The sequence below is a fragment of the Calypte anna genome, chromosome 5 (assembly GCF_003957555.1).
Source record: "Calypte anna isolate BGI_N300 chromosome 5, bCalAnn1_v1.p, whole genome shotgun sequence".
In the NCBI taxonomy this organism is placed as follows: Eukaryota; Metazoa; Chordata; class Aves; order Apodiformes; family Trochilidae; genus Calypte; species Calypte anna.
This window is the reverse complement of record NC_044250.1, coordinates 7,979,806-8,006,522: the sequence shown is the minus strand read 5'-3', so window position 1 is coordinate 8,006,522 and position 26,717 is coordinate 7,979,806. Positions and strand designations below refer to the sequence as shown.

The window sequence follows — 26,717 nt, the reverse complement described above, 5'->3', positions numbered from 1 at the left end:
CTGGATTTCTGCCCTGCAGCTGACAAAGTTGTCTGGTCACTAGGACATATACTAAGTCTCTTGGGCATCTGGATTCCCCCATGGCTCTTCAAGGATGTGCTCCCACTGCAGATTTCCCTCTGTTGGGGTGTTTTACTTTCTGTCTTGGCTGCTGAGTTTCATGGCATCATCTGGCTCATTCCTCTGCCTCAAACAGGGCTAAGCATAGCTGGCATCATTCCTGAGAAAGGTTTGTGTCACCTGTTCTTAACAACAACTCTCCCCCCAGCAGTTTCCTAGTGCTCCAAACTGGTTGCTTCTGCTGTGTGACTTGTTTGTAGGGTCAGATCAGTCTTCGAAATGCCTGACCTACAGATTCCTTGCTGCAATTTAAGGTCTTTTTCTCTTGTCCTATCTTTGGTGGAAACAGCAAAGAGCTACTTCTCTGCTTTGCTGTTACCTTTTCCTTATTTGAAAGTTGTCTTCTTGCATCAGTCTTCTCTAAATTTAAACAAACCTAATTCCTTTCCTGGTAGGTCATGTTTTCTAGATCTGATAACTTTCTTCCTCTGGATTCTCTCCAGCAGTTCTTTCCTGAAGCCTTAGCTCTCCAGCTGTGGATTTGCACTGCTGAACAAAGCAGAAGGAAAATCCCATGTGCCTGTAACTTTTCAAACCTTAAGAAAAAATTTGCCATCTGCAAATTTAGAATTAGTTGGTTTTTACTCATCTGTTTATTATCATCTTGATATTGGGTACCTGTCCTATTTTATTTTATTTTTATAACTAGAGCTAAGATGACTTCCACAACTTAAAAATGAAATGTATTCTTAAAAGTGTAGTTACCACTTCAACACTTGAAATCTTTACCTCAAGAATTAAGATTTTTCTGAAAGCCTTGTTTCAGAAATACTGGGCTGGTTGTAAGAATTATTTGGTAGCTTTTGTAACCGTTCATAGCCTGACTATCAGTGTGCATACACTGGTGCTTTCTCACCTACAAATTCTTGCAAGTGCCATTGCATAGTTATCTCAAAAATATCTGCACCTGATTCAAGCCGACAAAGTTTAGAAGAATTAGGAGACCTAAACTTTTATGTCTACATAAGGGGTAAACAAGGCATGCTTATCCAGTGGTTATGTTCTTATATACACGTTAAGACATCATTTGGTGGCTACCTGTACATTGAAATTCAAGAAATTAAATTGTTTGAAGAAACAGAGGAAATGGCTTAACATTGCAGGATGTTGTAAAATAAGATTCAGCTCTGATGACTCTGGAAAGACAATATTTCCATGTTAGTTCGTTGTGCAAGTATTGAAGGATATAAAACAACACATTAAGTAAGGCCTTAAATCTGCTCTTGTCCTACACTCCTGTGAAGAGCTATTGATCTCAGTTGTTGGCCTGTGAGCAGCAACCTTCTGGGCAAGTCCAGGTTTGCATTGCTCATAAAGTTAAGACATAAGAGAATGTTTTATGCAAGCAAAGAAATCATTGCATTGATAAGATGTTGCATCTGGTTTTAGTTGAATTCAGTGGTTAGATCAGCTCTACCAGTTGCTGTCTTTGTTTCTCTGACTTTTTCAAATAAATTTTCAAGTTATTCTACCAAGTGAACATAATGAAAATAAGTCACATCTTGTACCTCATGAAGCTGTGTTAAATGGATTGGCTATAAAACAGATTTTTAAAGCCGTGTAGGGTCCCTAATAGTTTCTCCATTGCTAAATGTAACATTGTATTGTTTGAGGGGGCTATCTCCATCATGCATAGTAAAAATGTCTTAATAACTGCATGAGAAAACCAGATACACTTAAAATTGACTAAATTTGAGAGAATAGAAAGAAACTGCAAGGAAGATTAATTCAGGTTTGCAACTATAAGATGTTTATCCACAGGGGAAGATATAAGACATAGACTGATGTTAAAAGGGAAACTCTGAAGGGAGGCCTCCTAACTGTGGCAGTGTGATGTCAGCAGTCTTAGAAATTACAGAAAGCTTAGCCTAAATTTGGTTTCGGTTTCTGGGATTATTTTTTTTTTTATGGTTGATTTTCTGGTTTGTGTTGAGGGTTTTTAAATTGTGTTAACAGGAGGTACAGGTACAAAATTAGTTCTCTAAAAGGTGCCATGATAAAAAGCAAATACAGAACTCTTCAACTTGATGTGTCAAGTGTGCAAAGTCTGCTTTGGAGGAGGAGGATTGGGGCGTGGGGTTAATTACCTCCAGGAGTTAAACTCTTCTTACTATTATAAGATTTGGAGTTTACTTTGGGAGACTAGCTTATTAAAAAAAATACAAAACAAAACCAAAAAAAACTTAAAAAAAAATAAAATCAATTGGACTGTAAATTCACATTTTTCACATGAAAAGGTTCAATAAAAATGTGCAAGAGAGCTCATCTATTGACAGCTTATATTATTTTTTATAATCACATTGAACTCCAGCATAACAGGTCTGAAATTTTTCATCACAGCTGGGTTCTGAGAATTCAAGCTAAGAAAGAGGTGGAAGTGCCTTTTGATACGTAGAGCAGAGCTGAAAGTAATTAACAGAGTAGCTCATTATTTTCCTGAAATAAGAGGGACCCATTTAGACATTGTCATACAAGTTTTCTAGCTTCTTGGTCCTCAAGCTTGATCTGCATTGTCATCGTTCATCAAAATGGAAATCACTAAAAGCAACCTTTAGTACAGGAGGTTTTATTTCCAGCAAGTCACTCCCCACCCCTATTGTACAGATGTCCTGTAAGAAACACTTTGTAGTCTTACATTTTAGAGACTGGAATAGTAGCAACTGATGCCTCAAGATGATATCCAAGTGGGTAAAAAGCAATGGGAAGGGAGATAGCACATTAGTGAAAATTCACCTGTAAACACAATGCAAGATCTGACATGAATATCAAGTAACATTAATTACTTTAGAGCCTCTCTGTTTTCCTTGTGTGCATTTTAATTAGTATTTCAGCATAATGTAATAACAAGGGCTGGTTTACAGGACGATAATAAGACTTGAGGCTATGACTGTGGCAGCTTTTGTAAGCAGAGTGTGGTTGGGCTGAGCAAGAGGTGCCTGTGGCTGTGCTGTGTGTTGCATGCCAGGATCAAGGAGGTGAAGGATTTCCTCCTTGAGTCACCTCTGAAGAACTGATCCAGTAAACAGTCCAACTCGGGGCTGTCTTCTGGTCAAATGCTTAGCTGTGGTCTTCGTCATGTGAGGCCAATAAAATCTCCAGTAGCCACTTTTCCCTACACTGTGGCAGTAAAAGTGAGCCTCTCCTAATTATCCCAGTCAACATTAAATTACCTCTTGTTTACCTAAATTTCCCCCTGTATGTGGAGGCTTAAGGGGACATGATTGGGTTTGTCAGCTCTTTCCCAATATTGTTGTGTTCATATTTTGGCGAAATCTTGCATATAAGATTCAAATCTTGACAGGGTTGAATCCAACCCTTCAGTCCCTGAGAACTATGAAGGATGGTGTTTCAGTGTTGTATAAGGGCTTGCATCTCTCCTTTTGTGATGAGACAAAAAATTTTGTACATTTTGATTTTCCTAGTCAGTAAGTGGTGTATTTGTCCAGACTTCCCACCCACTTTCCATTTCTGTATGGTTCCCTATGAGTCCATCTGCTCCCTCTTTATCAGTAATTAAAAAGCATTCAAGACACTGATTAACCTTGAGATTACTGGTGGGTAGGTGCTAATATTTTCCCAAGCTGTGCTGGAATGTTCATTTCAATGCAAAGTTAAGAAATGCTTCTTTGTAGAGAAAGGCATGAAAGGAAACTAAAGTTTTTGGGAGCCCATTTTGCATGTAGTGATCCCTTTGAGCTTCTTTTAGAGCCTGGAGAAGTGGAAATACCCAACACTTTGGGTGTCAGACTGGTTGGTGAGTGAGACTGAAAGACTACTCCCTATTTCTCCAGTTTCAGATCTGTTTTTTTGCACTATAGCCTCCAGGGGACCGGACTGTCAGGTTTTGGTTGTCTCTAGTGATTGGTTGATTGGTTAGTTTGGGTGGGGGCTGTTGTAAATACTCCTTCTTTCAGGGAGTTCTTCAGCCCAAGGGCGTTTTGTTAGAGCTGTCATGGCCACCGATGCACAGCCTTCTGTACTCCTTCCATGGGGTGAATGCCATTCTGCCACTATACGTCTGTTATTTTGTGGCCTATCAGTGTGAGGCTGGAGGTGTGCAGAAAGGGAAGCGTCCCTCTTCTGTGTGGGGAAAGGGCCTATTTTCGCCTCCCCCAGCAGAATAAAAATGTTATGGTTTAGTGTTTAGCCAACTAATTGGATTTTTAAGTGTGTGTGCAGCTCATGAATGCATGTTTGAACACTCCCGTCTGCTTAGATCAGTTAGAGTCACCAAACTTCTTCATTTTTCAAAATAAAACTGCATTATGCCTAGACATGTTGAGCCAAATCTGTTCCTGGTGTTATTTCACTGACTTCCCGAAGAATTACACCAGAGGTGAATTTGGTCTGGTATAGCAGCTTTTTTGCCTGGAGCAAGTCTTTACAGCAGAGCTGTATTTCTCTCAAAAATATAAAAGGAACACTGACAGATCTGTGGCTCTGGTGGTGTGAGCAGGTGCAGCTATATTAGATTATTTCTTATTAAATTGATTCAGCAACTTGAAGCTTGCAATTTTTGTTCTGCTATGGTTCTGTGGCAGAGACCTTTATGCATCTTGTAATGCCCTTCTCTGGTGTTATCATTTGGAAGATTTCTGTTTGTATGTAGTGCAAATTCTGATTGTGTTACTTATTTGGATAAGATCTGAAAATTACAGCCTTTTCCAGTTAATCACATTGAGCTGTGTCACTGCTGGTGTAATTCTATTTACTGAGATCCAGAGGAAAGTGAACAAGAGTTTTTGCTTTTGTTTTTAGGTTCAAGTGGTTTTAGGCTCTGGTAGTCACTGTGGCATAAATTGGTGTGCTTCCTTTCTAGCCAGTGGAAGTATGCTGATTTATGCCTGCCTGAGGATCTGGCTCATTGTTTTCTTCACCAGATGAAATATGTCATGTGCTGCAGTTTTCCTCAGTATGAAGACCCATTTAGACTATTTGTGAAAAATAACCTGGTGCTGCATGACTTCATGTAACTGCACACAGAAAATGTGGTAAAAAGTTCTCCTGACAACATTATCGTTCCACCTCTGCTCATTTGAGGTCGCATGGTTATTAATTTTTTACTTTTCCTGGGTTCTTCCTGTGGTTGTGTTACTGCCATTACTGCTCAGCTGATGATAACTTAGTATCAGAAGTAGGCAGAAAGGTTTGGCTGAAGTTCTACATCTTTAATGCCTTTTGGGGTTGTTTTTTTTTTGTTTGTTTTGTAGGTTTATATCCTTTAAGACTCCAGGCTTAGGCTTGGAGACCCCAGCCATCACCATTGAGCCCAGCAGCTGGAGCGGCAGCGAGAGTCCTGCCGAAGATATTGAAAGAATGAGTGATTCTGCAGATAAACCTATTGACAATGATGCAGAAGGTGTCTGGAGCCCTGACATTGAACAGAGCTTTCAGGAAGCTCTAGCTATCTATCCACCATGTGGGAGGAGGAAAATCATCTTATCAGATGAAGGCAAAATGTATGGTAAGTGGTACACATTTAGCCTTTGGAAATAACTGTCCCAATGAGAACTGTAAAGCTCAGCTTGTATTTTTACAGAAACCCTGGCTTTGGTACTTTTGGAGTAGATCTTGAAACTTGTGAAGTTAAGGGACCTCATCTGGGCTGATGCTATTGCTTAGGACTGTCCAAACAAGTCCCTTCACCACTGGCACAGGGGCACAACATTGATGCTGAACTGTGTCTGTGGTGAATGCTAGGCTGTGGCTGAATGGGGATGTTTAAACACTTTCAAAGAGCTTTTCAATGTGTCACTTCTTGAGCATTTAAAAAAAATAAGTTTTTCTTTATTTTTCAATAAATGACTGAAATAAGAGAGATGGGAAATATGTTCTGCATGATCACTTGGCAGAATAGGAAATATTAAATAGGAAAACGATAATGAAGGCTCTTGTGGCATTCAGAAGGCAAAAGAGGCAAGTTAGGGGTGCTTTTGTGCCTTTCTTTCTCCTACTTTTTTTTTTTTTTTTTTTCCCTCTGTGCAAACCTCTATAAATCAGATGGTGTGCTGACAGCATTCCATAAATACGGGCTCTGCGGAGGGATACTGACATCTGCACTCACTCTCTGGGCCTCTCCAGCTTTCCTCCCCTCTCGCCTGAGCTTTTTCTTTCCCAGTTTGCAAACTTCTCTTTGCGGGTTCCCGGGTCGGGGGTTGCAGGCGGGCGGGCGGTGGCCGTGAGTGGGGGTGTCTGAGTCCCTACCTGGCCGGTCCCGAGTCAGGGAGCAGGGGGGGGGCACGGCCGGCCCGGGGAGCAGCCGCGAGCAGATGGTGCTGCAGCTGCCACCAGCTGTGCCCCCCTCCCTCCTTCCACCCGAGGTCATGGAAACAGGGACATTGCTGCCGCTGCCGCGGTACGGGGGGGTCCGGGCGGGTAGAACCCGGCCCCCGCCTCCCCTCGCAGCTGCCATGTCACCCTGGCGGCCAGGAGAAACGGCGCGTCTGGAAAATGAGACTTGGGATGAAGCATCTCAGCTGCCCCTGGCAGAAAGTTGTCGGGCCCCGGTTTCCTGCCTGAGTGTTTGCTTCTTTCTTTCTCTCTTTCCCACTTCCCTTTCTCGCCCTGCTCACGGGAATTTCTCTTGTCCTCTCCTGCTCCCATGTTTCTTTCTTATTTTGATTGCATTTTGGTGGTGTTTTTTTCCTTTGGAAGTAAATGATTTGCTTAATTAGAAGGTTGTGGTTTTTCTAGGAGGACATAAGCATGTATATACAAACAAGCTTATTGTGTGTTGATGCTTTAAAAGCTCTACTTAGGCTTGAGCAGCCTCATCAGTCAAAATAAGGGAGGCTACATTTTTTTTCAATCAGGATCCCTACAACCACAGTAATCACCTCTGAAATCTGATTTTTGGTGTTTTGGAAGATTCTTTGTGTTGCTGTATAAATTAAATAAATTAACATATTTATCCATTAATTTCAACAATCACTGGTTTAATTTAGTGGTTATCTAATCCTGAATATTAACATTTGTTAAATTATATATGTAGAAAACTATTTTGCATATCTAATTGCTGATTAATACTGCTAGCTAGTAGTACCATAACATATATATGCTTATCCTAAATCAAATACTGTTTGTTTTCAAACAAAAAAGGAGGTATGATTCTTTGATGCTGAAAACTTAACTTCAAGTGTTGGCCTGATTGGGAAGGAAAAAAATGTGCTAGGAAGTGCAGGGTAGTGTATGAGAAGAATTTACATCCTGACTTTGCAGTGGATGAACTCATGTTTTCATTCTTCAAGCTAAATAACTGCTTTGTAGTGTTTGAAGATTTATTGAAACCATGCTAGGTTTCTGAGGACTTTCTAATAGAGTCTTATGGCCCTGAGAGCATAATTGTTCTCCAAGGATTTTGAAATCAAAACAGCGTAAGTGTTTTAGGTTCTGTGTGGCATAATGAAAATAATTTAATGCCTTTTAGTGGCATACCAAGTTTATTTCACTTACAAGAGAGACATTGCAGTATCTCTAAGCTTCCATAGGGTTCGGCGATATTGTAATGTGTTAGTAATTCATCAGCCGTGTAAGACAAAAGGTCAAGAGAGCACTATTTCATTTTCTAACTGAAATTACCTTTAGATATGGGCACTAGAACAAATATGATCTTTACAGAGGCAAATATAATGATCACTCTGTGTGGATTAAGTTAAGCAATTGTAGTTTTGTATCTTTGGAGAGAGAATTTAGGAAGAGCAGAGATTTTGCTTGAAGAAATATTTTAAGCCTCTGCCTTTGATTTAATGAGAGCTTTGCAACAGAAGCCAGAGTTTCTTCACTGCCCTTTGTGGTGGTGGTCTAAAATAGGTCTTCAAAATGGTATTTCTAGGAGGGCTGTGTGTACAGGCTTCTGGGTGATTGTCTCTGGGGGGACCTAGAGGATTGCTCAAGCAGGACTGGGGGGGCTTGGAATTTGGGGGATGTGTGGAGTGGGTGGCCAAAGGGTGCCTGCCCATGGTGCCACCTGGGCAGCAGCAGTGTGACTCCTGCTGACAGAGCTGCCCCAGTGGTATTGAGGGACATCTGTGACCTCTCCCTGCAGCTTGAATCTCTTCAGCTGTTCCTCTTCAGCTGTGTTCTTGGACTAAGGAGGGAAGGGAAGGGGAGGGCCTTTTTCTCTCCCCTTGCCTTCCCAAATAAGTAACTTATGGCACCAGAGGACAGGATGACAAGAATAAAAGACTTTTGATCCTACTCCCACAGAAAAGTGTTGCAGGGGCCCCTAGCTGGGGAGGGAGAAGGGAATGTCTTGACTTCTTTTTGATTCTGAGGTGTCCTTGGGCTGTATGGACAGTGTGACCTGCATGAGGCCAGGAGCCTTTTCAGGCTGCCTCTAACCCTGCCACCAGTACAAGGTTATGACTTCTTGAAGAAACCATCAGAAAACAAAAATTTAATGAAACTTTTGGATTTAAATTTATAGGAAATGATTGAGTAAGAAGTAAAGACACTCATTTTGGTTCAGAGGGGCAAATTCCAGGAACTGTAGTTTGGAAATTCTTGAGAGAAAGGGAGTGTGTTTAAAGGCCAAGGAACCAGTGATAAGATTTCTGCAGGAAAGCACTATCTGCCACTCCTTTTCCCCCTTCCTCTGTGTGTATGTGGTTGTGATGGCCTTAATAGTTTTGGGTTTGCTCCTGGTACAGTATTGCCCAGTGGAAAATAATTTTTTTTAAATATCAAATAAAATAAATGGATGAATGTGAAAGCTTGAATGAGGGTAGAGGAACACATCTTTTGACTGAAGCTCACCCTCTTTGTGGAAGCAGTTTCACATAGCCCATGGAGGGAAGATTGTACTCTTAGACCCATCTTCATTTGTCTTGCAAAGTATTTGTAAGAATTTTTTTCATCTATACCATTTCAAGAGAAGTATTGATAAAATGCAAATATCATCCACCAGTGTGAAGCCAGACACCCAATAATTTGCATCCCTTCTCAGAGATCAATGCTGATGAATTTCTTCTCCTTGTTTATCAAGCACATAGTAAAACTCTAGCCCATTAGAGGGCATTGGCTGTCCTGTATTTGTATTTTGTTCCAGTTGTTGGTCTTTTAATGCTGACAGTTTAGTTATTCGTAGCAATTCCTGTGAACTCACTTATTGGCAGACTATTTGCCTGTGCTTGTCTTTGCTCCTGGGAGAATGTTTTGGAAAAGCTTACAAGAATGAAAGCTGCTGTGAAATGCAGCCCTACTTTTTTTCATGGTGTAACACTTGAAGTTACTGTAGTTACCACAGGAATAGATTTGACCCTATGATCATATTTTTGTCTTTTTTTTCTTTTTTTAATTTAGCTATAGCAAGATGTAACTTTAGCGCAGCTCCAGGGACAGTGCCAACATTACCTAAGTTGTTAGCAAGTGTAATAATGCCTGCAGACATGTTACTGTCAGTATTGCTAACTTAGCCTCAAGATAGCAAAGATGGCTTTTGCCTTTAAGACAAGAAAAGAGTTTGGTCTTAATTTTTGAACCCTATAGAGAGATGTTAATTTACAAATTGAACTGCAGAAAATCTACTCAAGAGTGTATTGGTGATTATTTTAAATGTAGTTTTGTAGCATTTTATTTATTTTACAGAGAAGAATAAATACTAATTAATGTGGGAAGGTGCATAGTAGCCTTTCGAATGTTATATATATACATATAGTCATACATAAAATGTCTTGGCTTGCATTACCATGACAGTAAAGGGAAAATTATATTTTCATAAACTTTTCTACTCAGACGATAGAATTTTTGCACTATGAGTAATAATAGTCTTCTTTTCCAAGGCACCTTGTATAAACTGAATATCAAAATTGAACTTTGAACTAGTTCATTGGCAAAAGAAATTCTGTCTGTAGGCTTGTGTGATTCTGTGGCTAACTGCTATTATTAGGTGTCTTTCTGGGTTTCTATCTAAACTTCAAGCTAACCAACTTTATGAAGAATACAGTAACATGCTACAAATTATTTGTATTACTGCTTTTAATTTTAAAAGTTCCATTCAAGTTACTGGCTCTATAAAGACATCACTACTTTATAAAGTTTCCACAGTATTAAATATATTTGAATGCGGATAAGGTATTTGGAGTGATGAAATACCAGATGTGAAGTATCAGGTTGCATGTTTATTCATCTGTTATTGCAATCATTGTACAAAGATATCCTCTTGTATTATTTTTTTCTCTTTTTTTAAATTTAATTTTTCATCTCACAGCAACATACACAAAATGGACTGGACATAGGACTCCTGTTGTGAAAGTTACTCTTAGATTATAAACAAATCTGTCTAGAAACATTCATGTAATCCTGTGATTGCTCACTGTATTACATCTTGGTACAGTGCGTACATGAAGGCAGCCTGTACAGTGGTGTGCTGAGCCATGACTGAAGAGGGAAGAAAAAGAAGGTCCAAAGATACAGTGTCTGTTTGAAAAGTTACTACTTAGATTACTCAGATTGTGAACAAATCTATCTATAAACGTTTTTGCAATCTGGTGATGTTCTTGCAGCATCAGCATGCTGTGCTTGCCTGCCAGAAATCTGGTTTTGTGAGCTGAGCAATAGACACTGCTGTCATTAGAAATTAAGGGTACTGGCTTGTTGAGTCTCATTTCTAAAATGTGGGGGAGCATGGCTTAGCCTTTTTATTTGGGTTTTCAAGAGTAAATATTCAATTGTTTGGGATAAAGTGGCAGAGTATATTTCCCTCAAGGGAAAATATAAATTGGACCATGAGAGCTGTGCATGGTAAGTGTATCATGTCTTACTTGGGGAGCAAGCAGAAGAGAGGCTCTGGAAAGTACTGCATCTGAAAGTGTGAGTACTGTTGTGCAAGGTCATACACAGCACAGCACCTAAGTACTCCATTTGGCCATGTTGGGGCAGGAGAGTGATGCATTCCAAAAAAATGGGCAGCTATACTAGAAAGTTTTGCTGAAAGATTATGCATTAAAATAGAGCAGAACACCCATTAGAAGTGCTTTTTAGCACTTAGGGTTTTGTCCTCTCTACTGAATATGTTTTCTTCAGTCATACATATAAAGAATTCACAGAACGTTGTTTATAGCCTGATCGTGGAAAACAATGTCAAGTAAACCTTATGGTTGCTGCCCAAGTCTTCCAATGTTTAGGAGGTACCCTTGCATAGAGGAGTTACTAGCAATGTTAGTTCTTGCCTGAAACTACAGGCAGACAGAATCAGACATTTGACCCCTTAAGAGTCATTTAATGACTAGTTCTATTGAAATGGATATACTGAACAAAGTAAGAGGATGTTTTCATCTACAGCATTGTTCCTTTAGTAAAACCCTTGTTTAGAAATGATGCATGTTAGCATAAGAGCCCTGAAGTGGTGCAACCTCACTAGAACATTTGGGGTACGCTTAGATGATTGTCTAGTATAATTTATATTACCTCATTTTTCTTCCAGCACTGATGAACTTATGATCACAAGATGAACTTGTGATCCTGTAATTACAGAAGGCATAGTTTTGCAGTCTAAAGAAAAAGGGTTGTCAGTCTAGGAGGTGGTTAAACGACTTTGATCAGGCTGATGGAGTGTGTTAGCTGGTTGCACACTGAGAGCTCAACGTAATTGAAAATCCTTCATGTAGATAGCATAAAAGAAAATATACTCAAATATTTGATCTCATCCCTTACAGAACTGGGCTCCCTTCTAGAAGCATGTCAGGGTGAACACCTTCTGGTTTAGACAACCTGGGGAAAGCTTCAGTTAGACAAATGAGACCCGTATGCTCTTGGGGGTCATGATGGACGGTCTCTTCATGAGACCAGCATGAGTTTGTGATAGAAGTGTTTCTGATCTTACTAGCTTCAAATACCACCTGAATTATTTCACACCATCATAGCAGTAGCCTGCTGACCCACATCCCGAGTAAAGTCCTTATGTGGAGATGAGGAAGGTGAATTATATTCTTCTTAGACACTCCTGTTCTTCAGGCAAAGCTGGGGCAGTGACACAAGTGGTAAAAGTCAGGAATCTGAACCACTTAAGATGCCTGGCATTTGGTTTTTTCCTTCCCTGTGGAGGGAAGCTTCATCCTAATATTCCCCTTCTTCCCTATTGGAATTGTTTGGTGCAGGTGTGAACACAAATAACCCTACATGGAACAAGGGGCAGTGAGGCAGCACCTTTGGTATCTTACAGGAATGAGTCCAGACTAACTCTTGGAGAGTAAATACTGAGGTTGTTCTGACATGAGTCTTACACAATTCCCTGAGGGCCATGCTATTCAAAATTACTATATATCTTACCTGTGTCTTACAGGGATTTCCTCACAGATGCATTCAGGTTTGTTTTTTTCTTGCAATGCCCTTGAGAAATACTTTCCTATCCTACAAACAGTTTAATAGGGGATGCTTGGTCTAGGAAATCAGAGAGAAACACTCCAGAGTCTGGGCTTCCGGATTACTTTAGTCTGACTATGTAGTTTAAAGAATTGGACAGTGATGGATTAACAGTTTACAGACTTTTAGTAGAAGTAATGGTGTAGCTAACAGAAAAAGGCTCCTCTGAGCCTGGTTTTGTTCTAGGCATACTAAAATTCTTACACTGGATGATTAAAGGACATGTTTTCGGGAGTGAAAATAATATGAATTGGGAAGGAAGAGGGAGATGACCATAAATGTGCTAATTCCATCTCATGAATGCTTCTTTAAACATCGGCAAGTAGCATGGCTTGTTAGATCTATTGTAAAAGGGACAACAGTGCATCCCAAATTCATCATGAAATTGAAACCCTGAGAGAGCACTGCACACAGTGGCAGTTGCTGGGATGTTGGTCAAACCATTAAAATTTTACCTACAGAGGACTCAAATAAGTACTATTAATAGAAACTGTAGTCCACACATGCATTTTCTGGTGTGAGATAGTCAGCATCACTATCGCAGCCTACACCAGCCATCTCCAACTAGGTCAAACCTTCTGAAGATTTTCCTGGATATAGGCAGATTTCATGCTTTTATAAAGATCTCCTTTCTGTCTTGTTTAAGAAAAAAAAGGAAGAAAAAGAGAAATAGAGAAGAATCCAGAGACTGGGTTTTCACCCACACAATCTGATAAAATTTAAGAACTTGGCACAGAATTACAGTTAGCACAAAATCTGGCCTGTCTTTATAAGGGGGCAGTAAGCTTGCCAGAGGTTACCATATGTATAATACATCAAAAAAGATACGATCATCAACCCAATTCCTTGTTTGATTGCCCTTCTTGGAGAGGATAGATGGGGGACCCAACAAACAGCAGTGGATTCAGCTTGGGCTGTAGTTTGGTTTGTCTGTAGGTAACAGTATCAGACTGGATGCCTGATAGTTTTGGGGACAACAGCACAGAATATATACCTGGGGGTGTTAGGAAGCATGTTCCAGTAATGTGTGTGGAAGCAGGTGAGGTATATTATGCTACATTTGCAGATAAGGAATAAAATAAGTAGTAAAATAATTTTGTCGTAGTCTTTCATTCTTTCACAGGTGCTTTCACATGATCTGGCAACGCCAGCGCTTAATTCTTTGAACAGGAATTGCATTTTCATTTGTTTAGTTCTTTCTTGGGTAGACTATAAACAGCAATAAACTTTTTAGCACAATTAGTGGTGAAATAAATGCTTACAAATAGCTACTTATATATATACACACACACGAACACACGTATATGTGCAATTCTGTGCATCTATGAATATATTATGCTCCCTTCCAGCCAATTAAAATATGGAACCAATTAAAATTAAGGAGACCTCAACAGGGAGGTCGATGCACAATGAATTGGCTACCTCTTGGCAGAGACCTTCCTCCTTTCACATGCCAATTGAATGCAACCTACTGTGAGAGCTATCTGCAAATGAGTATTAGAATTTGTATTTGTGGTATTTATTAGATAGGTGTGTAGGCATATATTTAGATGGGCAAGGTATGCAGGCTTATATTTTCTGTTGCATATTTGGTCTGCATGGTTCATTTATAGCAACTGGAGGTCTAATCAGAGCCTGTGAAAGTGCTGAGAATTACTGTAAGGGATCACCTATGGAGAAGTCACCAGGAGAATTTTCCACCCTGCAAGGCAGGGAAAGAGGCTGTTGGAGCTGAATAGCTGAGTTGCCAGAGGAGTGTCATTAGCAGGTGTGACAGTTCAAAAAACCCTTTGTCCTGGTCTGGCCACCAGGAAGGCAATTGATTTCTCTCTGTCCCCATCTGGTAGTGATTGTCACAAGTTCCAGCCTCCCACTCACTTCTGCAAGTGTGACACGCACAGAGCTGATGGGGATGGCACGGAGCCTGGCATATGAGGTTAGCAAAGTGGGAAATAATAGGAAAGATGCATTTGAACTGGAAATACTGATCTTCCTTTCCCCCCCGCCCCCCCAGTGCCATCTCTCTTTCAATGCTGGAGGGAGACACTTTCACAGTTTATCCAATGACCTTTGGGGAGCATAGGAGTACTGTGGCAAAAGCATGTTTCCTGCACCACATCCTGTGCAGTAGGAGAGCAGGCTGCATCTTCTGAAAAGTACAGTCTTGGCATAATGTGCCCACAGGATGCCTTCCACCTCTAATAAGGGAGTTGTCTAAATGCCATTTTATTCTTAATAGACATTTGCTTAATATAGTGGTTCCTTGAAAACAAACAAGAAAAGGTCCTTGAGGTGCTATATACTGTGTACAAATAATGGACAGCCATAAAGAGTCTAGCATTTATATAGAGAAGAGAGCAAGAAAATGGATGTGAAAGTGAGACAATATTTAGCCCCATGTTGATGATCTGTGAGATGATGTCATCCTTCCATAGAGTAAAATAGGGACTGGTGAAAATAAGATAATTAAATTTGTTCATGACATCATTATTCAGGGAACCAGAAACATGTAGTCTGATCCAAAGACAGAATCTAGGAGGTCTTGACGAGCTAAAATTCTGCTATTTAATTACTGATTTAGAAAATATCTTGGGCTCAATTTCCTTCTCAGTTACACTATTATAAATCTAATGGAGTTGTTAAAGATTTATGGCAGTTTAACTGAAGGCAGAATTGGGTCCCTTATGTTTAAAACTTAGCTTGCCACATAAGTAATAATTTCTATTTTCTAGGCAAGAGTTTAAGAATGTTGCAGACCTCTGTTTCTGTGAAAGATATATGAACTACAGTAGTGGGTGAGTGATTAATGCTAGAGGGGATGTCTAGGGGCAATCTGAATTGGCTGGTGTGGAAAATCCACGTGCAACTCAGATTTAGGATCTGTTGCAGATGCCTCATAATTTAAAATGTCAAAAACCCCACAAACCTTAGGCCTTTCTATAGTAAATTAATATGCTTCTTGTTCAGTGTGCAGCAAGCTTTGCTAAAGCAGGTGTGAACTCATCCCAGTCCCCTTAGTCAGGTCTAAACTTCAAAATAGATTGTGACCCTTTAAATTCTAAAGTTATCTAAATAATATATTCTAAAAATCCCCGTTTCAGTTTTATTTAGATCATACATTAAATTACTTAAAAAGGAAAAATATTGCCTTATTTATCCAGCCTTAAGAAATCTTGTGTTAGCACAAACGTATTTTATCCATTGACTTTTCAACTCTGATGGAAAAGGCTTTCTAATAAGCAGCTGGCTCTTTATTGGTTTGCTCGGTTTTCATTCAGGAAAAGCAGTCAACTTTTGAAGCCTCAGTCTGAAAAGTGAGCTGGGATCTGCCTGTATAGCCTGTCTGGAGGTCTGCCTGGTCTGACCCAAGCACAGCTCTCACCCACCAGCACAGCTCATCAGCTCTCAGTGAGTGCCCTGGCCCTTGGGCTTCCAGAGGGGCGGTTTTCCCAGGAGCACACAGGGACTCCATAAGCTGGAACTATGCTGCTCTGGGATTTATGTCACTTCTGACAAGTTTATATTTTCTCCAGAGTGCTGTAGCCCTACAGTGCATTACAGAAGTGGTAAAAAATCATAATACATAGCTATCCCAAAATATAAGGCCTTAAAAATTATGTAATTCAATGTCTGTTCAGAATAACCTGTTTTAATGTAAATGCAGTGTTTAAGTCTAAGATATATTTCTAAGAACTTTGTTTAGGAAGGAATTGAAGAATTAATTATTCTAAGCTTTCAAAGCATTGTAATCACATAGTTTTTAAGATGCAAGAAAGAATAATAGATTAGGTACATTATGTTGTCTAAGAAGTGATTTTTCAATGGCATTTTTATTAGCTGTGAAAGCAGCAACTCTGAATGAACATAAATCATATCAATGTTTAATACACTCCTGACTCGATGCATTGATTCATGATACCTGTGACTTCTAAGTATGGAAATTTTGGGGGTTTTATTTAAGTAATGGTAGATCATTAATTACCTAAAAATTAGTTTAAATTTAAGGGAATAAACTACCCTGTTGTCATTTCTTGAGGTATTTTGTGACCTAAGCAAAGGCTCAGGTATTCCAGATATGATAGATGTGCAGATTGCATAAGACATTATGCATTGCTCACTCTAAGATACAGAGTCCTGTCTGCCCTTAAACCCTTTGTTCTCTTGGCTGAATGCAGTTAATTAGCAACCGTCTCCATAGCAACTGCCTCATAGTCCAAAAACATTGTCTCGTTTCTGCAGTTTAGCTTATCACACTGTTTACCTGAAGGGCTTTTCACTGCGTTGAGTCTCATTTGAGTTGGCTGCATGCCTGCTCACGGAAGTGAATTGTCAAGATAGAAAAACACCATGGCAGCAAGATGCTGAACAGGGCCCTGTGTGTGAAAGCAAAAACATTTTAAAAGTTCGGTGGAAGCAAAAGTTGAAGTTTGCAGTGATTTACATCCAGTTCTAAAGCATGTGACTTGCCAGAAATACTGTGCATTTTTAAATACTGCTTTACTTCTGGGACTTTTTTACAGTGTCTCACAGCCCACGCCACGCAGTGTTCCCTTGCCTGTTAACACACTATCATGCCCGTGAGCCTTGAGGGCACAGACCTTGGTCCGGGTCCATGAGGAATCTTGCTTTCCTTCAAACCCAGGCTGATTCAGACAGCTCCAGCTTGTTCATTAGGAGGACATTGCAGTACACTGGTCAACTGTATTGAATTTTGTAGTCCTATTTATTTTCCTTTACACTAACATAGTTTCAAGAAAAATCTGTGGGTATTGGTTTCATATGAAAAAATAAATAGGAAGAGAAGGAGAAGAACTATTGTGGCCATAGAAATCAAAGTATGTTGGAGATTTAGACTTATTATATTAGCTATTTAAGTGGCGTTAAAGTAAATATCTGCCATGTTTTCATGATTCAGACAGTTAAAACAGGCATGGATTTGTACAAATACAACTTTGTTGGTGTAGGATGACATAGTTGCATCATGTTTGTAGTTTATAAAGAGGTGTGTCCACATATCTGCATGCCTCTAAAGAAGCTTCCTTGAAATAAGTGAGTGTGTCATTGAAATGAAGGTGACATCTTACTGGTGTCTTGATCTGACATTTATGGCTGGCCTGTAACCAGGATGCTCCTGGTATGAAAAGTATGTGAGAAATATTGGTTTTGTTTGCAATATTTTGCTTCTTAATGCTTGGATTCTTGAGGTTTTGCTTTGTTTCCCTAGCGGGCAGTAATATGGATAAGAGGCTGGTTTATACTAGGGGTAATTCTTATTTTATCCTGGGCACAGCAGAAGCCAGAGCTTGTTGTACAGCCATGCCGGTATGTGCTGGCCTCCCTTCCCTTTTCCAGTGACGGTTTCAGCTAGCAAAGGTCATTGTCCCCAAGTGCTACTTGAGGCTTCTCCATCTTAATAAAAAGGCCTGTTTCAATATGATGTGTTTGAAACATTATTTCCATAGATTTAAGAAGGTGCTTTGGGCTCTTTCAGGATTGAAAGCAGGATGCGTGCAAACCCTGTCAGTGTTGCTGGTGTACTTACTCATTATTCCTATAGAGCTGGTTGATAGAGGGTTATTCTCTGTTCATGTTAATGTCTAGTTCCTACTATTCCACATTCATTATCATTATTAGTACTATTTGAATTATAGCAGTGCTGGAAGTCTGCAGGCAGGATAAAGGCTCCATTGTAGTAGGTCTTGTGCACACAAGATGAGATAGTCTCTGCTCTGGCTGTTTACAGTCTGTTTTAAGACCAGTAGCATTAAGTGGGTTTATCATATGAATAGCGGAGAGGGCAAGAAAATGCTACAAATGATAGGAAATCCATGGTTACATGGAGTAGCTGTTCATTAGGTATCTCTGAGACATTCGATGTTTGTTACATTTGTAACTGTAGAGGAAAAGGTAAATAAAAAGCTTTTCTTTCTCCCAGGGGGCATTTGCTGCTGCTCCCCTCGGCAGCGGGGTGGCTGTGCGGCTCGGTGGGGCAGCTGGCAGGCTCGAGGTGGGAAGAGGCTGTGGGGAGAGCATCTTGTGGAGAGGTGCTGGACCACAGGGTAGGCAAGGTTGGCAACGTGAGGACTGCTGAAGGGGGGAACAATTCAATGTGATAAATAGCCTCACTGTTTATCAGCAGCCTTCAGTCTGCCAAGAGGCATTACACAGGTTTGTTTGCTGTGCTGTCCTACTTAGTGACTGACGCAGTTGAAACGACGGATGCTTGTAGGCAATATCCCAATAATTCCAAGTGTGTAAAATTATTTGCTCACATTCACAGATGTTACACAAACTCACTTTCAATGGAAACCACAGAGACTGTCCAAACTGTCAGGATATTTTCCAACTTTTAAAAAGGTGTTTAGCATTGTCAGCATCTTTGAATCTACGGCTCAGTTCTGAAGCCAGTTCTCTGCTAGGTAGGGGTCCAGAAATGGAAAACTAATGGCCTGAAAATGCCTGCTAGAACTTGACATTATTTAATTAGCTTAAAGTAGAGCTTGGCAGATGGCAAAACAGTGGAAAGGACCTCCCTTTCTAAAAATACAGGCCACATCCTCAGCTTGTATAAACTGGCAGAGCTCCACTGAAGTAGACATTCAACTTCTGTCAGTTAGTGGGGAGGAGAAAAACTTCTAAAACCAGGAAAAATAATTGTAAGGCCACATACATTATCAGTGGGGCTCAGGTACATAAATTGTTTTTAACATTTTAAAACCGATCCACTTCCAAAGTAACTGTATCCTTTACAGCCTTGTTTTCATTGATGCGCAATTCAGAGAAAGTATTCAGCTTGCTTTCCTGGAGCTGCATTACGTCTGCAGAGCTTGCAGCAGTGAAACGTACTGTATGCAGGTTTTTGCAAGTCATTCACTTATGAAAGTAAGACATCAATAATTCATTTGAGTAAAGCAGGTCTCTAAAGTTGTGATAACCTCAACCAACCTCAACTATATTTCATAGGAGAGATCTTTGATTGAAAGTTGTGAGCTCACCTCAATCTTTTCCAGGGAAAATTCTTGCTCAGGTGAAAACTCCCATGTTTTAAAGCTCTTGCATTCTTACATTTTCATGTTTCCCATTAATTGCTGTTTTGTTGGGGGTTTTTTTAAGTGGAAACATGAAAACAAAGCCTGAACAATAAAACTGACTGCTCAGGTATCCCATTGCATGGGATCAACTTTTCAGATTCATTAGGTCTATAAAAATATCAGATCAGAATTGAAAGTGAATTAAACTTACTGAAAGCAACGCAGTGTTTATAATATGCTTTCAGACTGGCTTTTCTGTACCTGCTCATTTTTCTTTGAATTACACTGTTCATATAATTTAAGAACAGACTGCAGGTTAGCCCCACTACTATGTCACATTTTAGGGTTCAGAGCTCCCTGGCTCCAAGGTGCAGATTCACTGCAGATATAAAAGCAATAAGAAGTAAAGCTAACTTTAAATACAGCAGTAAGAGGGATTTGAGATATTGTTACAGGTTGCTAAACTTGGGCCATGTGAACAGTTGTGAAGTCACATTTCTGGGGCCTGAACGTGGGCAGCCAGCTCTGCTCCCACCCACTGCAACATGCAGTACTTTAGCCAGTAGGTGAAGGAGAAAGTAGGAGATAAATTGTGTCTGGTGTTGCAGGACAATCAGCCATCACTGCATGGATGTGGCCTGACCAGACTGTTGTGTGGTCTGATGGATGGCTGCCTTTTTAACTTTATGATTTTATTTATGATTTTTTAAATTATTTTGTATAATCATGTGACATTTCATAAATTCTTCACATTCCATAAATTATGTGATTTATGATCTGGTTTGATTTATGTTAGTTATGGTGCTGCCATATCCAGCATCATTGCTGAGAGGAGCCCTGGTCCCACCAGGGGACCTGGGCACCCTCAGGTGAGGTGTCTCCTCCCCAGGTCCCAGCAGGACCTGGGTCTTCCTGCCCTGCTGCAGTGGCTCATGCCCAACCATTGCTTGCAATCACTGCCCCCTCCCACCCTATGCATCACTTTTGCTCAGGATGTTATTTTCTCAGGAGTGGACGTATGCAACATGTGCTCTGGCCAATTTGTTTGCCAGGAGCAGGTGACAAGTGTTTAACATCCAGCAGAGGATTGGAGTGGGTGGCCACAGGTGGTGGTTTTCCAGCCTGTTCAAGCATTTAACTCCAGGATAACCAAGCAAGGGACCTGTCTTATGCAGGACCAAGGGTGAAAGGCAGGACACTCTTCTCACTGACTAAACCATCACCAGGAGCAAAGTCCAGCTCTGCCTCTAGCTTACTAAACTGACCCAGGTTTCTTCTGTCTTTACCATCAAGGAAGTTTCATATATTACCCACTAATAAATTGCAAATCATAGTAAATTATTTAAGAACTCTATGTAGTGGCTTGAGGGCTTTGCTGTTTATGAAACCATCCATTAAAAAGAATATTTTGCTTATGTATCCTGTGAGTTGGGAAGGCTTAGTGAGAGTCTAAGAGTTGGTGTATGTGTAGGGTAGAAGTCTGGCATGTGACATTCTGGTGATAAGAGTAATAGGACAGGTTGACCTGTACTATGCCTGTTATCGAAACATCTAAATTACTTAAAATTTGTGGTTAAATTAGTAGAATTGCAATGCTGTGTGTAATTCCAGGTCTCATCATTTTTGCATTATCAGACTTCATATAATGCAGTGTGAAATACTCGCATTTGTCAAATTGCTTGTGAGAATTGGAAGTGGTACTGGACAATCAAATGAATTGATGGCCTGGCTGCAACAGGCAAAACTTGATTTCTAAGCTTGTGTAGATTAAACTATAAAAGATAAGCAAAGGTCACAGATATAAAGCCTAGTAAGAGCCTTCTTTGAAGAAAACTGTCTTGCAGGTTGTTAAGAAGAATGATGCTAAAATACAGAACAAAATTCTCTGGACAAAAATGTGATAGCAGGTTACATATAAAAAGCCAGATTCACCCATGTAGCTTTCACAGAGATGAGGTGAGATTCTGTCTTGAAAACCAGCTCCTATGGTAAACTGCATCATGAAAAATCTGGCCCATAGCCACTGCAGTCAGGAGAGTGCTGACAAGGATTTTTTTTGCATATACTTTTATGGTTCTGTTCTGGGATGTTGCAAGCCAGGATTTCACATTTTACTGAGAAACGACAAGGCGGTTATTTTATTTCACATATTGAATATAATTAAAAGACCCCTCTCAGGCTTAACTGTGTGACCATGGAAAGTTGAACTGAGGTCAGTCATGGGTTGTTTTAAAATGCATTTTAAAGTGCATACGAAGGTGCTGCATTCATGAGAAACCCAGCCTGCTCTGCACAGTTTACTCGGTGATCCTGTTGTCTGGGTAGCTGCTACTCCGTCGGAGGTCCCTTCTTTAGGCAGCTGGGGCTGAACACCTGTGCCATGCATGGTTTAGTCTGAATACCCCTGGAGAACCCTTACAAAACCAGTAACTTGTTGAAAATGGCTCAAATTAATTTCTTGCCAAAGGAATAATTGTTTAATGTATGAGTTAAAAATTCATTTCAGGGCTCTGATGTACTACCTTAAATATGAAGCCACTATGACTAATAAATAGGGGTGTGCATGCATGTGTGTCTGTGTGTGCCTGACCACTTCGTGTGTGTTTTAACATAATGAGTTTTATTAGGAGCTCTGGGAGAAATCGGCAAGGAGGAGGCGTGTGACCAGTGAATTTATTTTACAGCACTGCTCTCTTGATTCATAATCTAAGATACTAAGACTGTGGTGGAGGCCAAAGTGTGGTGTGGTGAGACAAAAAGCAAATCACCAGGTCTGTGAGTGTTTTGAGCCTGGGACAGGAGGGGCTGGTACCCACAGGGAGAAGTGAAAGCCCAGGGAGAGACATAATTTTTGTGTCTGAGTTCCCTGCACTGGTGCCTAACTTAGAGGGAAATGCAAGCCTATGTGTAGAAACAGAGCAAGACTGTGTGTATCGTTTAGAACCAGTCCAGTCAATACTTGTGTCTGTTTAAGTGCTTGAGTTCTTCCGAGCATGGACAGCTTCATTTCTGGGTCATCAGATTTTAGATTTTGTGATAATTTTCTGAAAGAATGTTCAAAGGGAAGATTTTGGCCCTTCAGAGAACCTATGTCCTCTTTGTCTTCCTGGTGTACCCATGGTAGCATAGAGGTCACCTCCTGCTGTTGCAGGACATCCAAACTGGGCAGCTTGGTGCCTCTGTTCTCACAGCAAGGCAACAGATGCTTGCAGAAAGCCCTGTGACAACTGACAGGTCATTTCTCTTAACTGTAACCAGTGAGGGTCAGTGACTGCAAAGACTTGTGGAGTTTGGATGGGAGGGCTTTAAAAGAAGCAGTCAGGGTGAGTTAAGTAGGAATGGCTGCTTTGTCCGGTGTGAAAGATAGAAGCATGAGGACACTTCACATCCAAAAGCCAGCCAAAAAAAACTCCCAAGCAACTAATGCTAGATGTTTTCTTGTATACCTTCATAGAATCATAGAATGGCTTGGGTTAGAAGGGACGTCAAAGATCATCAAGATCTAACCCCCCTGAATGTGCAAGAACACCTTCCACGAGGCCAGGCTGTAAAAGGCCTTCAACACTTCCAGGGAGGAGGCATCAACAACCTCCCTAGGCAACCTATTCCAATACTTCCCTCATGATGAAGAGCTTCCTAATATCTAACCTAAATCTCCCCTCTTTCAATTTAAAACCATTACCCCTTGTCCTATCACTCTCCTCTCTTTCCTGAACTGCTATTGAAATTAAACACTGTTGGTATGCTCCTGGATTCAGTGAAATCTGCAGGCTTTGAAGGAGGTTTATTGTGTATGTGCAAAAACTGAGTTATGTCTGGTGTGTCCTTGAAGGATGACACAAGATGGGGGCTTGTTTTTGTAACTGAGATTAGTAGGAACTTGTCCGTGTCTTCAGTGGGATGATAGCTTCTCCAACTCCTCCTACCCCACTCAAATCAATGCAGAAATTTCTTTTGACTTCTGAGGACATAACGGGTGGTCCTCATGGCTTTTGAAAACTTACAGTAGTATCTTCTTTACTCTGATTTGTATTAAGGTTGCATGTAAGAAATGCTGACTAGAGTAGAAAACATGAGGAAGTTTAGCAGCCAAGTCTATTCAGCTGAACTCTCTTTCAAAGAAGGCATCAGGAGCCTGTCTGCGGCCCTTGCTCCTACTCCTCTTTCATGGAGAGCTGCAGGAGGACAGTGAACAAGGGAGTCTTCACTCATCTTGTGTAAGGAAAGCAAGCAACTCTATTAGAGGTGCAATATTTGTTTTAAAGATCATAGGTTTGTATAATTCCTTTGTTGCAAAGGTGTTTGTTTTTTTAAAAAATCTCTCAACTGTCCTTTCTATGACTGTGGAGTTCAGTCAAGTTACTTTTGCATAGCTGCTCCCCAAGAAAGGTCTATTGCTGCTAGTGATGTTGACGAGGTAAAGTGTTCTATCACTTGGCACATTTTTATTAAGCTGTGGGTTGAAAGGCAGCATAATTTGAAAGCCCTGTCATATCTTTGATAAATACTTTCTAACATTGCTGTGTTTTGCCCAGTTATGACAGAACCCATTAGACTGACATATATTTCAGCTGTCATCAGTTTGGATCTGCATAGATCTCCAGGAAAAAAAATGTTTCTTCTCTTCAAGGAAAAGACCTGTGCTGTGGGAGGGGCAGGCCCTTCACTATAGGCTTTGTGTGTCAGGCCACACATGACAGACCCTGACAGGATTTTTTTGCCTTGTTTTCGGGTGTGGGCTTTTCTGTTCTAAAGCTGTGGCAGAAATGAGAGGCAATTAGCCTGCTGGCCCTGCCAGTCAGACCTGCTGCAGGGTATTTATTAATTTATCTATTCATTATTTTATCTAGCACAGCGAGGTTCTGCTCTTGGATTTGAAATGGAGGGTGCTACTCAATAAAAATAATAATCAGATAGGTATGTAACAGGTTTCCTAATGCTAACATTCAGTTTAATGAAGCATTTTTTATGAATGAAATCCACAGATCCTTTACAAAGGAGAATTTATGTACCAGGTTTCTTTTAGCAAGTATAAGAGCTGAAAAAAATTAAATATAGGTATTATTTGAAAGTATAGTTCCAGCTTCAAGACCCTTTATTGTGTCCCCTATTGTGTAAAAGTTGTAAAGGCAGTTAAAAGAGCATTATATTCCTCTCAAAATTATTAAGTTCAAAATTTCTAATAATAACTGTTTGTCACTTCTGGGGAAGACAAACAGAAATCCAACTGTTTCTTCCCTGTGCAGTCAATTTCATACAGTAAAGAACTTCTTACATAAGAAACAAATCAGATACACTTACAAATAATACTCAGGCAAATTTAAAGTCTAAAACTAATTATTATCAGAAATGGGATTTAATAAATTAATCTGGCTGGTTAAAAAATGAAATGGATTTCCCCCCTTTAATTATAAGCAAAAAATACAACGTGAACTGCCATTGTAACTAGGGTTGACAGTAAATTCAGCTCTGGACCAGAACTGACATCACTTGAAATAAAACAGAGATATTTCTCTGACTGATTTTGCATTGTAACAATTATTTAATGCTAACAATAAAGCCTTGTCCTTAGGGTTTTATGCTTAAGCTGTTTCTTACCCACGCCTTGTAGTTATTAAATACAGACAAAGCTGCCACTTTTTAAAATGGAATAATGTATATCAGTGTGAGTCAATGAAAACAAAAAATAAAAAATATGCATTTTCTATGCATTTCATACATTAACTGTATGAAATCTGGAGCAATTTCTTCTTCATCTTTGGAAATTTCTTAAAACAGTGCATTAACCATAAATAGATTTAAGTATCAATGTCTGTCATGTCAAAATTTGACAAATCTTAATTTTCAGAGATGTAGAATTGCCCTGTTTGTGTTCTGTCATATGATTTTTAGTTAATTCCAAGCTTCCTTTTCTCATATTTAGCACAGTCATTTCATCCATTGATCCTAATGATCAGCAAGCACTTTAGAATGATTGTCTTGGGTTTATTAAAATACTGAAAATGCATATATTTTGAATTTCAGTACAAAAGAGTTTGCTTGCTACTGTGATGATTGGTTTTAGAGACCTCTTACAACCCTGTAAGGAGGAACTTAATACTTACTGCAGCACTGAAACTGAATTTTGGGTGGTTGGGGTGCTTTTTTAATGTCTGGACTGCAGGATTAGACCTAAATACTGTGTATCCTGGTGATTTTGTAACGGGAGTAAATAGCAAGGCTGGTCATGATAAATTTGTGAAGATTCACAAGTCCTAATGCTCAAGTTAGACATTGATTGTACAACAGCTTTGAGCCCTAGCTGGGGGCCCGAACATTTTATGGCCAGGGTAATTTCAGTCTGAATAAATTTGTTTGGAGTTGAGGTCAGAATCTTTTCTTCCTGAGGGTGGGAGAAACCACATGGGAGTTACCCAGTAATAATGCAGCAAGAATCATGTGCCCATGTGAAGTAACGTCATGGGCTGTTTCTTGTCCTTGGGCAGTAAGTCCTTACCCTTGGAAAAGAGCCAGATGCTCACGTCGCGTAAATCAATGTGATTTTCACTGGCGTGCACGAGTGCGTGCTCATTTACACCACATGAGGATGTAAGATCTTTTTTCCTCAAGCTCCTTCTAGTTGTGTTTCCTAACATGAACTTAGATAGCATCTTAAGTGCCGACGCTGTCAAATATTGTATTGAATATCAAAAGGCTTCTCCATCTCAGATGGCAACTGTGAGACTGAACAAGAGTAGTGTGAAATTGTCCCTAGGCTGTTGCAAGCCCAGTGTGTGGATGCAATTTGTACATGCAGAGCAGATACATATGACCTTTCTGTACGAACTTCTTGTAATTAGGAAAGCTGTGCGACTAAGGAAGTTTAGTGTGCTTGGCAAATATTTAATATCTGAATTAAAGATTATCAAGCAAAAGAAGCACTAATTTAAGGAAAATCTTATTTTCACAAATATGTGGAAGATAGCACTAGTATGCAAAGTAACCCAGCCCATAGTCAATCACTGATTTATTTATTTTTGTAGCATTAATACTAAAACAAGATCAGTAAACTGGGCTGGAAGAGGAAAATCCACAGATGTCATTTAGAAACACCAGTTTTAAGCACATGCATATTGCTTGTTTTTATGAAGTTTATGAAGGAAATTAATCCATTAGCCTCTTTCCCAGGAGTTATGTGTTTGCATGTTCTGTTTAAAATGTGTCTGC

The 26,717-nt window shown here is 40.0% G+C and overlaps 1 protein-coding gene across 12 annotated transcripts in view; it reads left to right on the top strand.

The window, feature by feature from the left end:
* TEAD1 (TEA domain transcription factor 1) overlaps positions 1-26,717 on the top strand; it is a 152,076-nt gene that overhangs the window by 48,830 nt on the left and 76,529 nt on the right. For 8 of the 12 annotated variants that reach the window (XM_008504749.2, XM_030450957.1, XM_008504747.2 and 5 more), the window contains one exon: positions 5,331-5,584. The exons of the other annotated variants lie outside the window; for them this stretch is intronic. In XM_008504749.2, the coding sequence (XP_008502971.1) occupies positions 5,437-5,584 (148 nt within the window). In that variant the 5' untranslated portion in view covers positions 5,331-5,436. Of the gene's footprint in view, positions 1-5,330; positions 5,585-26,717 lie in introns of those variants that run through there. 12 annotated transcript variants of the gene reach the window in all.